The sequence below is a fragment of the Artibeus jamaicensis genome, unplaced genomic scaffold (assembly GCF_021234435.1).
Source record: "Artibeus jamaicensis isolate MK-2021 breed Jamaican fruit bat unplaced genomic scaffold, CSHL_Jam_final contig_497, whole genome shotgun sequence".
Lineage (NCBI taxonomy): Eukaryota > Metazoa > Chordata > Mammalia > Chiroptera > Phyllostomidae > Artibeus > Artibeus jamaicensis.
The window spans coordinates 10243769-10257990 of NW_026521863.1; the positions used below are offsets into that span (position 1 = coordinate 10243769).

General features: G+C 42.6%; 1 protein-coding gene across 9 annotated transcripts in view; it reads left to right on the forward strand.

The window, feature by feature from the left end:
• SYNE1 (spectrin repeat containing nuclear envelope protein 1) overlaps positions 1 to 14222 on the forward strand; it is a 404650-nt gene that overhangs the window by 254524 nt on the left and 135904 nt on the right. For all 9 annotated transcript variants that reach the window (XM_053668739.1, XM_053668745.1, XM_053668738.1 and 6 more), the window contains 3 exons: positions 4944 to 5111; positions 5326 to 5487; positions 12953 to 13147. In XM_053668739.1, the coding sequence (XP_053524714.1) occupies positions 4944 to 5111; positions 5326 to 5487; positions 12953 to 13147 (525 nt within the window). The remainder of the gene's footprint in view (positions 1 to 4943; positions 5112 to 5325; positions 5488 to 12952; positions 13148 to 14222) is intronic.

A 14222-nucleotide genomic window follows, 5' to 3' on the forward strand; every position in this document is an offset into this window, starting at 1 on the left:
CTAGGTGGACGCTACTGAAAAGCAAAAGTGTGATGCGTGGTGTTGACTCCACCGTCTGTGGCCACATGTCATTCTTCTGCAGGGACCTAAGTCAGAGGAAAGCAACGAGTACAGTATGTCAGGCATGCATTGAATTTACAAAAGTTTATCTTGAAACTGAGGAGAACATTCAGAATCCAAATAAGTTCCAGTTCTCAGACTCAAAACACTGTCCAGAATGTGCACAGCTGTCTCAAGGAACAGCCAAATATAACTGTTTTATAAAATCGCAGCTGTTAAAAAAAAGCCTTTGGAAAAAAAACTTTCTGCTTCTATAAGTAGATCTCCATTATGTAACGGACCGATCACCCCGTTTAGTGTGTTCTGTCTCTGACAATAGCTGTTAGCCGAGATGTGGTAACAATTCAACTTACTTGAGGGTAGAAATAATGAAGCAGCCCCAGAATCGGCCGCAGGCTTCTCGGTTCCTTTAGAACTTTTTTGGCACCAGAGATCGGTTTCATAGAAGATAATTTTTCATGGACTGGGGGTGGGGTGATGATTTCAGGGTGATTCAAGTGCATTACATTCAAGCTCACCTCCTGTTGTGTGGCCCTGTTCCTAACTATTCTGCAGCCCAGAGGCTGGGAACCCCTGCTTTAGAAACAATCCAAGCCAAGACGTCAGCTCCTGAGAACAGTTGAGGACAGCTCGGGGTTGAAAGGGCCATAGTGTAATGGGTAGAGCACTGGGCTCCAAGTTAAAGCTCAGAACAGGTTCCAGCTCTTCCTCCTCCTAGCGGAAAATACTTGGAAAGTCCCTGGGTCCCCTCATTTGTAAAGGGAAACAATGCTACTTCATTCACAAAATTGTGAAACCATTTTAAGTGTGATGTTAATCATTGAATGTATCTTTTTGACTGGAAAATGCTAATAAAATGGTAGCTCTAGTTTTCCAAATTTAGTGCCTGAGGAATCTACTGGATAACAAGAGTCATAACTTAGGCAAATAAGCAACAAGAGACATATTTCTGAGGGTGATTCCTCACTATGACAAATGTTACTTTTATCTAGTAGTGAAAGGACCAATAGATGTATTTGATTGAATCTCTGTAGTCCTCAAACAGACCCAAGTTTTTCATCTACAAAAGGTGATATATATTCAAATCCTTTAAAAATAAAACTAGGAGTTGTTCTAACAGGCCTGCGCCATGCACACACACACACACACACACTCACACACAAAGGAGCCAGAAAAAGGATGTTTTGGTATCAAATTTACTTTATTCTAGCTCTTTCAAGGGTCTTCTTTATAACAGAACATTTCATTAAAAGTGTTTACAACATTTAAAGCAACGTTTTTCTCTTGTGGACAGTACTAGTACCTAAATGTATGTAAAAATTATACATTTGACAAAGTTCTCTTACTTGTATAACCCATGATGCACAGGTATGTCTGGCTGTTATTTGCCTAGGAGCAAAGACTAAAGGCATTTCTCCCGTATGCAGCTCACAGCCTGTGAGAGGCAGGCATATAGTGTGGGACCCATCTATGACGGCAGGAAACAGGGTTCAGTGAGCACCTGGAGAAAGCAGCCGAGCCAGGCGCCTTCAGTGTTGGTTAAGGATGGCAGGCGCCCTTTGGCTTTTAGAATGGAGGGCAGGTTAGGCAATTGGCCTGCCCTCGAGAGAGGTGAATTTTTCAGGTGGAAGGAACTGCATTAGGAAGGTGTGGTGTCAGAAAGGAAAATGGCCCCAGGCCACAGATTTGGAGAAGGATGGGGAGAAATGAAGCTGAGAGGGATGCAGGAAACACATCCTGAAGAACCTTGGATGCCACATCAAAGAACCTGAACTTGATCCAGAAGCTAATAGTTTCACCACTGAGGGAATTTGGCTAGGAGCTAGGTACAGAAGTCAGTTTTAGAACGAATCATTCTGGATGAATACGGACAGTGCAATGGGGATGTGCAAATTCAGAGCCAGGAAAGCTAGCTAGGCACAGAACTTGTAGTCTGATGCCGGCCCAGCCTTGGGATGTAAGCGAGAGAGACAGCAGGGGGACTGTGGCCACCTGGACAGCACTGCCCCACCTAAACGAGGCCACCTCGCCTCGGTTATAACAACTGGTGTCACATGGACACAGAATCCAGTCTTACCTACCTCCTGATTCTCAAAAGAAGTCACAGATTTTGATCTTTACGAAATCTCTTTGTCTCAGTAAAGAGAAATTTAAACGATTTAAAACATTATTTAAGCCAAGCTACATGTATACAGGCCAGAGGAAGCCTGCGGGCTGCCCACTTGCAACCTGAGAATCAAGAAGTTGGTCCTGTCACTAGGATTTGAACCAGCGCTGCGGCAGGGGCAGGTGTCAGCACAACTTCACCCTTACGTAAGCTGGTGGGTGGACAGGGAGAGAAGAAATAGAGAGGAAATTTGAAGTTTATAGCTTAAGCGAAAGATGGATAACACTTTACCATTTTTCTAAGTTGATTTCTGATACTGGAATGTGTTTTAAATGTTAAGTTGGACGAGACTATGGCATGTATGTGCACAGCTATCTATCTATGAGTGAGGAGCTGATAAACACTCCCATGCTGAAGACTGAATGGAGAAAAACTACAAATGAGAAAGACTGAATGACGGGGTGGAGAACAGAGGGATTAAAGGAAAGTGTTTCCCAAGAGAACAGCCAGTGGGATTGGGTGCTGCTGAGAGGCAAGAGAAAAGGTGAAAACAGACTCATTTCATTTCACAGAGAAGAGCTGCTGCTGGTGAAGCGAGAACAGTTTCCCTGGACTCATTAGGGCTGCAGCTCGGTCAGGCATTTAGAAGTGGATGGAGGTGAAAAGTACATATATCCTGCGTAAACTACCATTTTCAGAAACTGGATTGTGAAATGGAAGGGGGAAAGGCAGAACCGGCCATTGTGGGTGTGTGTGCCGGTGGAGTCACGTGTGATGATCCATCAGCTTGTGATTTGTGACATTTTCTAATAGATGGTATCCTGCAAGAAAACAGTTGTGAAAGGAAGTGTTTGTAGGTGTTTTCTAAGATGTTCTCTAGGCTGAGGAGAGAGTTGGCAGAGAGGGAGAAGATATTACTGGGCCAAGACCCTTGAAAGAGCAAGGAAGCTGGCAAGTATAAAATAATCTGAATACAGTCTGAATAGAGATGGACTTTCGGGAATTTGAGAACTTCAGGACTTTGATGGCCTCAGTTGTGTGTCTGTGTGTCTGTGTCTGTGTTTGTGTGAGCGTGCACATACATGCACTCTGGAAAGGAAAGTTAAGTTGAGTCCAAGGGTGTGAAGCAGAAGTCAAAGGTGCAAAGGAAACAAAGGTGTGTCAGAAGGAAGGTTTAAGTGGCTTTAGATGTAACTACTCTGTGTGGGGTGAGCCCATGTGGTGATCACAGGCTTTCAAGGGTGAGGAGGACTGCAGTGAGCTGCAAGTGCAGGAGGATAAACGAATATGAGCTCGTCAAAGGATTCAGTAATACCGGAGCAATCGACCAACATAGTCCCAGGGTTAGGAGTGGAGAGGACCAGTCTCTAGGTTCCCATGTCATCGATAGATGCTAGGGACTTACCTGGAGCCGCAGCAACAGCAACAGCATAATTAGCAAGTCTCATGGCCCTTTAAATAGGACTCCATCAAATCCTCAGAGCCATCCGGTGTGGTACAGAGGAGGGAACCAGTGCACGAGATGCCAGAGGCTTGCTCCGCTTGTGTGGCTGCGTAGGGAGGGACTGTCCACGGGGATCTCAGGTGTCCTGACTTCTCCGGTGTCAGACTCCTGTCTGAATTCATTCCCCACCATGACCCTGCCTCTGCCCTCGTCCAGACCCCCAAACGCCAGGCCCCCTTCCTGGTATTACTGTGATTTCTCAGGGGGCTGGGACCTTTGTCACTACATTTTTACCAAGATGTTATTATCAGTAAAGCTCAGGTATTTTAAATTAACACAATTTTCTTCAATAGTACAGCTGGAAAAGCAGTGAATTTTATAGTAGCAATTCCAAAAATGTAAGGATTACTCACCAATTCGATCTCTGTTACTACATGATAATCACAGAAACAATTGGAAACATATGCATTATATGTCTTGGTGTAGATTCCATCATCAATACTAATAAAATATGTAATATGACTTAGAACCCAAGAAATAAAAATAATCCAAAAGCCTGTTTTTTCATAATTCACTTGGACTAATTTTTATGTACTTTCCAAGAAGTGATTAGAAGAAAGCCTTTTTCATAATTTGTTTTTTAATTGTTGTTCAAGCACAGTTTTCTACCTTTTACCCTCATCCCAGCCCACCTCCCTCCTGTTTCCACCCTCGCATGTTACTGTCCATGTGTTTTTCACGTAATTTGTTTTTTAAAGTAGTTTTAACTTCCCCATTATTTTTCCCTCATCTGATATCAAAATATTTAAATTAACCTCTACAAATAATGAGCTCTCAAATATTAAAGATCTGGCTATGCTTGAAAAATTACTTACTATAGAATTAATTCTATTTAAAGCAAGTACTTTTAAAAATTATTCAAAACTTTAATCAGTACATTAAGCAACATTTTAAGAAATGTTGAGAGAAGGCCATTTAGGTTTCTATTTGTTTGTTTGTTTTTTGCTATAGTAGTTAATCAATCTTTAAATGCATGTACCACTTCAATCCCTTGCATTCTGTTTTACAAAATACAAATTTGAATGCTTTTAAAAACTTTTATTGGTAAATTTGTTGATATTTTAAAATATAAACTGAAATTCTAAAACAACCGTACTGTGCCTTGATAGGATCTTTATATTCTTCTTGTTACCGGAATTTACTAGCTTTAACAGTGTGTGGCCTCTGAGACAGATGGGAACCCTCAGCCTGCCCTCCACATGACAGTTCCCGAGGCACGTTAGCCTAGACTTCGTCTTCCCTTCGACTCCAGCGCTGTGCTTTTACCCACAGGACATTGCTTACTACCAAGCCTTGTCTCCTGAGAGGCTGCAGACAGATGCCGCAAGGATTCAGCCCAGCACGTTGCCAGCCCAGGAGCTGCGTGAACCGGGACTGGAGCCATCTGCGACTGCTAAGCTGGGCGATCTGCAGCGTTCTTGGGAAACTTTAAAGAATGTGGTAAGTCACTGCAATGTGGAGTTGCTTGAGCCTGCCAGACACCGATTCCCTTAGCAGGTGGCTTACGCAATGCCAGTGTAGAGTTTACACACCCCGTGCACAGTTGAGTACCCTCTGTTGGGCCACAGAGGTAAAGCAGTGAGGAAAGCAATGTCATAATCTAGAAGATAAAGGGCTGGGAAACATTTGGCAATACCCCTCTCTTCTTCTTCAGATCAGTGAAAAGCAGCGCTCGCTCTATGAAGCTCTGGAACGCCAGCAGAAGTACCAGGACTCCCTGCAGTCCATCTCCACAAAAATGGAGGCCATCGAGATGAAGCTCGGTGAGAACCCGGAGCCGGGCCGGAGTCCAGAAAGCCAGATGGCCGAACATCAGGTAAAAATAGCAATGACTTCAGTTTCCTGCATGATTAAATAGGTGCACTCTTGTGACTGGTCGCCGGCCAGGCATGTGTTTGGGAGAGCAAACTGACATTTTTTTTTCACTCTACCAGTTCTTACAGAGTAAACAAGATTCCAAAGGGTGGTAGTTTCCACTCCTGCTTCAGGGAGGGACCTGAAGGGGGAAAAAGAAAATTCAGACTTTGAATCTAATTAAAGAAAGCTACAGCCCTGGAGGTTTTTTTTTTTTGCAAAGTGTAAAATACTTTTTGCAAAAGAAGTTTCTTTTAGTTGCCACTTTATGTTTATTTTGCAGCAAACTGTTATAAGAATAAAACATGCCCACCTCTACCTTCTCTGGGTATTGCTGTTTTAAGGAATTCAGCCAGCGTGTAGCCAGCACCTCCCTCTCGTGCTTCAGAGAGTAACTCTCAGACTTCAGTGGGCACAGAAGCAGGTGATGAAGAAGGGGTTCTAAGTTATAGTCTTGTGGTTGTCTCTGACTTGAATCCCTTTTTAAAAGGTTATAACGACTAGGCAGAACAATAGCTTTACATGAAAAATAGAGATAATTACATCAAGCTAACTCAGAAAGCAATTGTTAAAAATTCATCAATTTAAAATGCATGATAAGAATGTGCACATATTAAAATCTGGCTGATGCTCTAGCACATGGTCAGCTGTACTGTTAATGCACAATCAGGTATAACCGAGGTGCCAGGGTGCCAAGGCAGGCATTCACCTGAATGTTTCGTCACCATGGTAATCGGGGTTGCTGCCTGCCCCCAGCCAGAGCTCAGGAGCATGTGACAACCCTATAAAAAGCAGAAGAAAAGAAAGATATTTTTAGATGCAAATTAAGAGCTCTAAAAGCATGATATGACATGTGTATCACATACTGTGTTTATCAGCTTTAAGAGCACAACTCTTTCTGTTTCCCCAATTTATATTCACATAGTTTTAGACCCCAGGATAACCTTGGAATGTGTTGTATGTCCACTTGTGTAGTCTAAGATAAAACTGCATTCTTTTACAGAACAAGACCATGCCTTATAACATAAAAATAAAAATGCTTTTTCTAAAGGCAGCATATGTAGAAATATGATCTCAGGTTTTTGACAGTTTTGTAACTTTGTAAGAAGGAGATCAAAGTGCATAGCAGCCATTTGAGGCCTTATTTTTGGGTAAATAATACTAAAATTATTCTTTGGGTCTTGCTGCTTCCCCAAATCACCCCTAGTCAGTCTGGTTTGGGGAGGGTGCTATAAATACCTGACGTTAAAATTAACCCTCCTTACCTGGAGCAAACTGACCACAAGGGCAGTTGGGGACGTCAGGGACTATTTCAGTGCAGTGTTTCTCTGAACACCACAGTCCTCTCACCCTGATTCCCCAGTTTTCTGACTGTCAAGGTCACCCCATTTTCCATCGAAGGGGCCTCAGCGTGTCCTCCGGGGCTGTGTCTACCGTGCTGCCCCCTGCCCCTCACACCCATGCTTCCCTGTCCCTGGAGGCGCCGGAGACTTCTCTCTGTTCTGTCACAGCTCCCTTGAAGCTTCCAAGAAGAATTGGCACATATTATGCAAAGGCTGGACTAGAGTACACTTGGGGGTCATCAGCTTGGATTAGCAGCAGCCTCTGTTTCAGGGAATTGCCTCGTTCAGCTCTCTCCTCTCGGTCTTCTCTGCCTTCATTCGAGGCTTGCCCTGCTGGTGTCCCAGGTGACTGACCAACCGCAGCTCCCCAAAACTCGTCACTGGGTCTCACAGGATTTAGCAACTCTGTGAAAACAGGATCCTGGTGACTTGCCCTGTGATTTGTCTGGTGACATTACAAGTTCTTAATTAAAAATGACAATTAGCTCCCCATTACCATCACCATGCCTCTCAGGCATTAGTATAAAAACTCACAAGCTAAGTGCATAGGACATTATTATTTTGTCCAAGGGATTTAATGAAGAAAACTCAAAACTGCACATCAATGCTAAGTATTACAAATCAGAAATGAATCATGTGACTTTCTATCTCTTTCTAAATTTCGAGTGATAATGCTAACAGCTGTAGCCGAGATGAGATGTAGTTAATTCCATGACGATCGCCTATTATTTGAGTTTAACAATTGTATTAAAGCTCTGGTGAGAGAGAAAGAAATACAAATAATGTGTAATTTCTCATGTAATTCCAAATTTGTCATTTTCCATCCTACCTACTTTTGCAGTCAGCACCCAAGTTCTACAAATTCTAGGACAGAGCTGCCCACGTGGAAAGCTAATGGCCTCACAATGTCTAAACTGGTTCTTAGCTCCTGGAACGGTACCTAAAAATCCCAGGCACGACTGTAGAATTACTGTTTCTAAATTCCAACTGAGTGTGGGTGAGAAAGTCCAGCATGCTTTTCATATTTCTTAAAAATTAATAGAAACACTTCAAAGATTATTTCTTTCCCAACACTCTCTTAGAAGTATTCATGTTTCTTTTCAGAGCTAGCTGAAGCCCTGCATTTTAAGCACTTATCTAAGTCTACTGAATTTGGGTGGGATGCTGTGACTTTGCTGTTATCCTCTCTACATTTCTGTTAGGTTTAATTTGGAGACATGCATGCGGTTCAGAAGCTGTCCTGTGGCTGTTGTTCTGAGTGTTAAGCCCACTGTGATGGGGATCACAGGCAGCTAATGCTTTACGGGCATTCGTTGTCTTTGTCACACTGAGCTCAGTGAGGGAAGGCAGACCAAGCTCAGAGGTTTGTTTTCATTTTAATATGTACAACAACTCAACGTTTGAAATGAACTGTGCTGATGTAGATAGTTCTGAAAGTCACGATGAAGTTCATGCTTGCCTTTGGTAGTGAGGCAAACACAAACCCCGCGTTCCCTCCAGAGTGTGTCATTTTTAGAGAAGCTCAGGGTAGCTCTTGAAACCACCAAAGTGCCGTGGACACGCCCCCTGCCAACCACAAGTCTGAGAACCACAGACTTGCATCTTATCTTCCTCTCGTTATTTTTGAGTCGGATGTTGTAGGTGAGCAGCTGGCCACCAGCTGAGACAGAGCTATGGGGCTAAGGCATATTTGACTGCAGGGACTTTTTTTCTTAAGTGAAGTGAAATTCACATCGCATAAAATTAGCCATTTTAAAGTGTGAGACTCTGAAGCAGTTAGTACTTAAACAAAGTCAAACAACTACCCCCTCTCTCTGGTTTCAAATTAAGTTTCATCACCCCAGAAGAAAACTTCACTCCAATAAGCTGGACTGCTGGACCTTCTAGTTAAAAACTATGCTATCTTCCAGAAACATCCACTCCCTCTTGAGTGTAAACAGAAGCATGAACAGAGAGGCTTGACTCTAACAGGGTGAAATGAACAGTTTAGAATCTTTCATTTCCTAATTCTCTCACTGCACACTTCAGAACATTCAGAGAACTGCCTCAGAACAGTGTGAGTTGCAGACGGAAGCTGCTGGTGACCTCACTGCACAGTTGATTGGCCAAATCCACGGAGATTAAATGAGGAGGCTTTTTTTTTTCCGGTTGCTTCATGATCCAGATGCATGTTTTCTCTGTCAAGAGTTAGCAGTAATTCAATTAGATCTGTGGAGCTCCTACTACGTGCACCGCTAAAGTTGATGAACTTTCCATTAATGTATGATTTAAAAGTCTGCTTTTAGGGCAGGAGTGAACTACCAGCACACTGGGCAAAGAAAATATGTGGTTGTGGATTCCACGGGTGGGGAGTAGATAAAAGGAAACTCTTACAGGTCTTTTGGGAGACACAGATTTGGAAAGCTGGGAATGGCAGCAGGAGTCCCAGGTAGGAGGCACTACAGATGTATATGTGAGGGACAGGATGGGGGAGAGAATGAGAGTGAACTTCATGTGAAACAGTGAAGGGGCTCTTTCTGCTTGTACAGCGGGTCCTTGTGGGAAAAATAATGAGGTTCACCTAGGTATGGAGCAGCCTATAAATTACACAAACCAAACGATGTGAATTATTTTATACTTTTTGGCAAGCAAGTACCAAGAAATCATTATAAAGTAGTAGAAAATAATTTACTGGACAGAAAGCATTTTGAATATATAATAATCAAGATCAGTCTATCATTCTTTACAATCCCATTAAAATATCCCAGTAAGTTCTTTTATAGAGATCAGCAAGCTAATTCTAAAATATACCAGGAATGTATGAAAAGATATATGTCAGCATTTGAAAGGGTCAAGAATAGCAAAGGCAGCCTGGAAGAAGACGAATAAAGTTGAAGGATGTGTCCCTCTGGAGCAAGAGTGACAAAGCTCTCGTGGTCATGGCGGGGTGGCGTTGGCACAGACAGCCAGCTGGGCCTGGAACAGAGAGAGAAGCAGAAGTACACTTGCATCTACACAGACACGTGGCTTATGTCAAAAATTATACCTCAAAACACTGAGTAAAAACCATCATTTCTAAGTCAATAATGCAGGGTTCATGTCCATATCCATGTCAAAGAATTGTGACCCCTGCCTACACTGCACACAAAGATTAAGTTCAAGTGGATTGTACATCTAAACGTGAAGGTCAAAGAAAAAGTTTTAAAAGAGTGTTTCTCAAACTATCTGTAGTGAAAAATTTTAAATTAAAAAAAATATTCTAAACCATCAGATCAGTACGTTAGTAAAATAAAATGAAGCACTGCTTGGCTATCAGCTCAATGTCAAGGTGTTATAAAAGCTTCCCAACATTTATCCACAATAGCTTTACCTTGCCATAAACTAGTGACAGATATTTGGAGACCAATACCCTTTCTTGGACCACACTCTGAAAAGCATTCTTCTAGAAGATAGCACATGAGACTGTGTTCAGGATTTGGGGAGAGGCGAGGAGCTCACAAACAGGACACCAAAAGCCTTAACTTTTCCAGTGGAGGAGAATATTGATGTGCTTTGTACCACAATCAAATCCAGAACCTTTTTTTTGTCAACAGGCACCCTCAAGCAGGTCTTTTCCCATGAAGGGACACCCACATCACAAAGTGGGAACAGATGTTTACAATACGTAAAACCAAAAGAAACACCAGTACTCCATTTTTAAAGTTTAATCTGTATTGTATTTTTTCTATTACCATTTAGTTGCTTTATACCCCCCCCCCGAAAACTTTCTTTATTGGTTGATTTGAGAGAGAGAGAGAGAGAGAGAGAGAGAGAGAGGAAGGGATAAAACAGAGACTGATTTTTCTTGTTCCACTTACTTATGCACTCATTGGTTGATTGCTGTACGTGCCCTGGCCAGGAATCAAACCCACAACCTTAGGGTATGGGAACAATGCTCTAACCAACTGAGCTACTTCAGCCAGGCCAACAGGTACCCTTCTCCAGTGTAAACAAACATCCCCACACATCAACAAGGAAAGGAAAGGCTCCAATAGAAAATGAGCAAATGATTTTTGGGGGGTAGTCATTAAAGAGTACATTTAGGTGTCCAGTAAGCATGGGGAAAAGTGCTCGATCTCATTAGTCATCAGGGAAATGCAGATTAAAAGTACAACCAGATTACTACTATGAACCCACTAGAAAGGCTTAAATGGAAAAGATCGACAAACCAAGTGACTGTGGGATACGCTACAATGGTGAAAATGATCAGCTTTCTCCACGAGACATGAGACTTTCACAGTCATGATGGATTGAAAGAAGCCAGACACAAAACAATACATTAGGCGTGATTCCATTTTTACAGAGCTCAAAAACACAAAATTAATCTATGACATATACAAGCCAGTGCCTTGGTGATCTTTCGGAGGGAGGGAGGTGGTGACAGAGAGGAGGGCCAGGGGCTGTCGCGTCCTGGGAGTGTTTTTGTTTCTTGATCAGGTGGGAGAAGCATCAACAGGTACACGCAGTTTGCAAGAATCCGTAGAGCTGGCCCTTTAGCCTGTGCACTAAGTGCATCTAATAATGTGAGTATAACTGTTCATATAAAAAACAGTTAAACATGACGACACTTGCTCTTAGACAAAAAGAAGGTTTATTTGTTGCTGTTTTTAAAAAATATTTACGGAGCGCCTACAATGAGAAGCCCACTGGCTGACAGAGGGGGTGGCAATTCCACCAGTAGGGACACATTGGAAACAAAGAGAACTGAAGCCCCTTCTGCAATGAGGCCTGATTTTTTAACACACCTTTTAAATCCTAAGAATTTTTCCTGCCCTTTAGCAAGTCATAAAACATGAAAACTGGAAAATAAAACCCGTGTATAACTGTGATACGTGTCAATCGGGTAACCAGGGTGCTTGCTACTGTACAGAAATTGCTACGGGTCCCGGAGAAACTATTAAGAAAGGCAGGAATATATGAGCTGGAAAGGCATGTGGTACGAGAGGCAGGCAGGGTGAGACCACACAGGCATGGGAAGGAGCTTGGACTTCAGTTTATAGGCAATGGACCACCAAGTATTTTAAAGTAGGGGAGTGAGAGGATCTGATTTACCCTTTTAAAAGCTCAGGCGAATGACTTTGTGAAGGGCAGACTGGAGAGACGAGAATGTGAGCAGGTAGCTGAAGGTAGCCATAGACTGTGAGAGCAATTCAGGTAAGAGAGTCGGCTCTGAAGTAGGTGGGGGCAGAGGAGATGTTCAGATACAGAGGGTAGAGGCTGGGGACAAAAGCAGTTGGGTTTGGTGTGGGGCTGGAGAGAGCCAGTGAGGTGAAGAGTGCGCCTAGGTCTGTAGGTGGAGTCACGGGGAGAAGGGTGGTGCTGTTTACCGAGGGGGGGGAGATGGGAGAGGACGCAGGCTTGATGCCTTGTAGGAGGGAACCACCCACGAAACATGTCTGTTGAACATACCAGCCCGACCCTGAGGACAGGTGTCCAGGTTAGCGATGTACCTTTGGAAGTGTTCATTCAGCCTTCGAAGCTCTTTAAAGCCTTAGGAAGGCATCTCACATGGAAGACACTGTGAAGAGAGAAAAGAGGGCTGGAAGTTAGCCCTGTGGAACCTGAAGTTTTAGTAGAGTTGGGAGGCCCGGGAGAAAAATGAGGAGAGGTAGTTTTGGCACAGGAAGAGGTGGCAGATGTCCCCCTTCTTGTATAAAGCAAGTTTGGGGGTACAATGCACGGCTGTCTCAAACTTGGAGTGGGAAAAATTCTGTTGAGGGAGAAAATGATGAGTTTTATTTTCAACATAGACTTGCACATGCAGATATTAATTGGACATACCCCTTTCATATTAGAGATGAGCCTATTGAAAACCAGAAAGACTGATTAAGTTGTTCAACTCATTTAAATTAGTGACAGGAACGGTTTTGAAATTAGGAATTTTCTGACACTTAGTCTGGTGTTTGCATTTTGAAACTTGGGTTAGTAGGCCCCCTATTTGCTGGTTGAATGACCAAACATGAAATATATTCACTAATCTCAGCTGATATGAGACACAGCCCGTGATCGGATTTCTTTGTCCCCCCCAAAACGCGTACGTGAGTGTGATTCCAGCCTTCCCTGCAGGCCCTGATGGATGAGATTCTCATGCTCCAAGATGAAATCGGTGAGCTGCAGGCATTCCTCGCAGGCGAGCTGGTGTCCCAGTCCCCAGAGTGCGACCCCGCGGAGCAGCTGGCCTTGCAGTCCACACTTACCGTCTTAGCCGAGCGCATGTCCACCATCAAGATGAAAGCCTCAGGAAAGCGACAGCTTTTGGAGGTAACAAGTAACTCTGAGGCCCCTCATGTCTGTCTCTTGGAGTTGTGTTGGCAAGTATATGGGTAACTTACCTGACCTGCGGTTTTACTGTTCCTCACGTCTGGGAAGCTGGTTTGGTGTCTCAGGGAGGGTCTGGAGACCAGAGCACTGAGTCATTGTGTCACAGTGAATATGTCTTTTCACCCACCTCTGCCTCATTTCAGCATGAAAAACTGAGAATGTAGAAAGCAAATACTTGGTAGACATGGACCTTGCAAAGAATCATTGTAGAAGGTTGGCGTGACGGTTTGCTATGTTTAAATAAGAGCACTCTTTGAATAGTATCACTAATGGTGTGAAGAATGAATCTTTTTGTCACTGTTAGCCAATTCGAGCACACTGATCATGAGCATTTATTATTTTCCTCATCCTCTTACAATTGCTGGCCCTAAACATATGTGATACTAGACCTGAGAGTCTATAAGACCTGTAGACTGGAGTGTGTCTCCTTGTACCTCTAGGACATAATTAGTTCTTGATGCATTTCTTATCTCATGAACCTTCTATTTTATTTAGCTGCTGACCATGCTGTAATTCAATTAACCATGGTCCTCTTGTTGGGTACATAGGCTCTCTCTAGTTTTACTGTTATAAGATTACTCAGATCGTATATTTGTATATTCTTATTTTAAAGAAATTTAAAATCAATGTGTCTGCTGCATTTAAACTTTATTTTAAACTATTTTTAAATTTAATTTAAAAGAATAATAAATTATTCATAAAATAATTTTTAAATAAGGTATTTAGAGTACCTTATCTTGAGAATTAACTTTATAATTTATTAATACCATTCCAAATCACTCTATAAAACATTTGTGGAGCTTCAAAATACACTGATTGGTTTTGATTTTTTTTAAAGTATGAATCCTTTGCCATCATTGAAAAGAAAAGCAGAAATCTAACCAAAAAATGAATTTCTGCTTTCATTCAAGAAACTAGTAACACTGGGCTACTCTTCTTGAAGGGAGTCAATTGCCTACGGCTGCGTGATACTATCTTTTTAGCTGGGCCATGTGTTCTTCAGTTTGTCACGGTC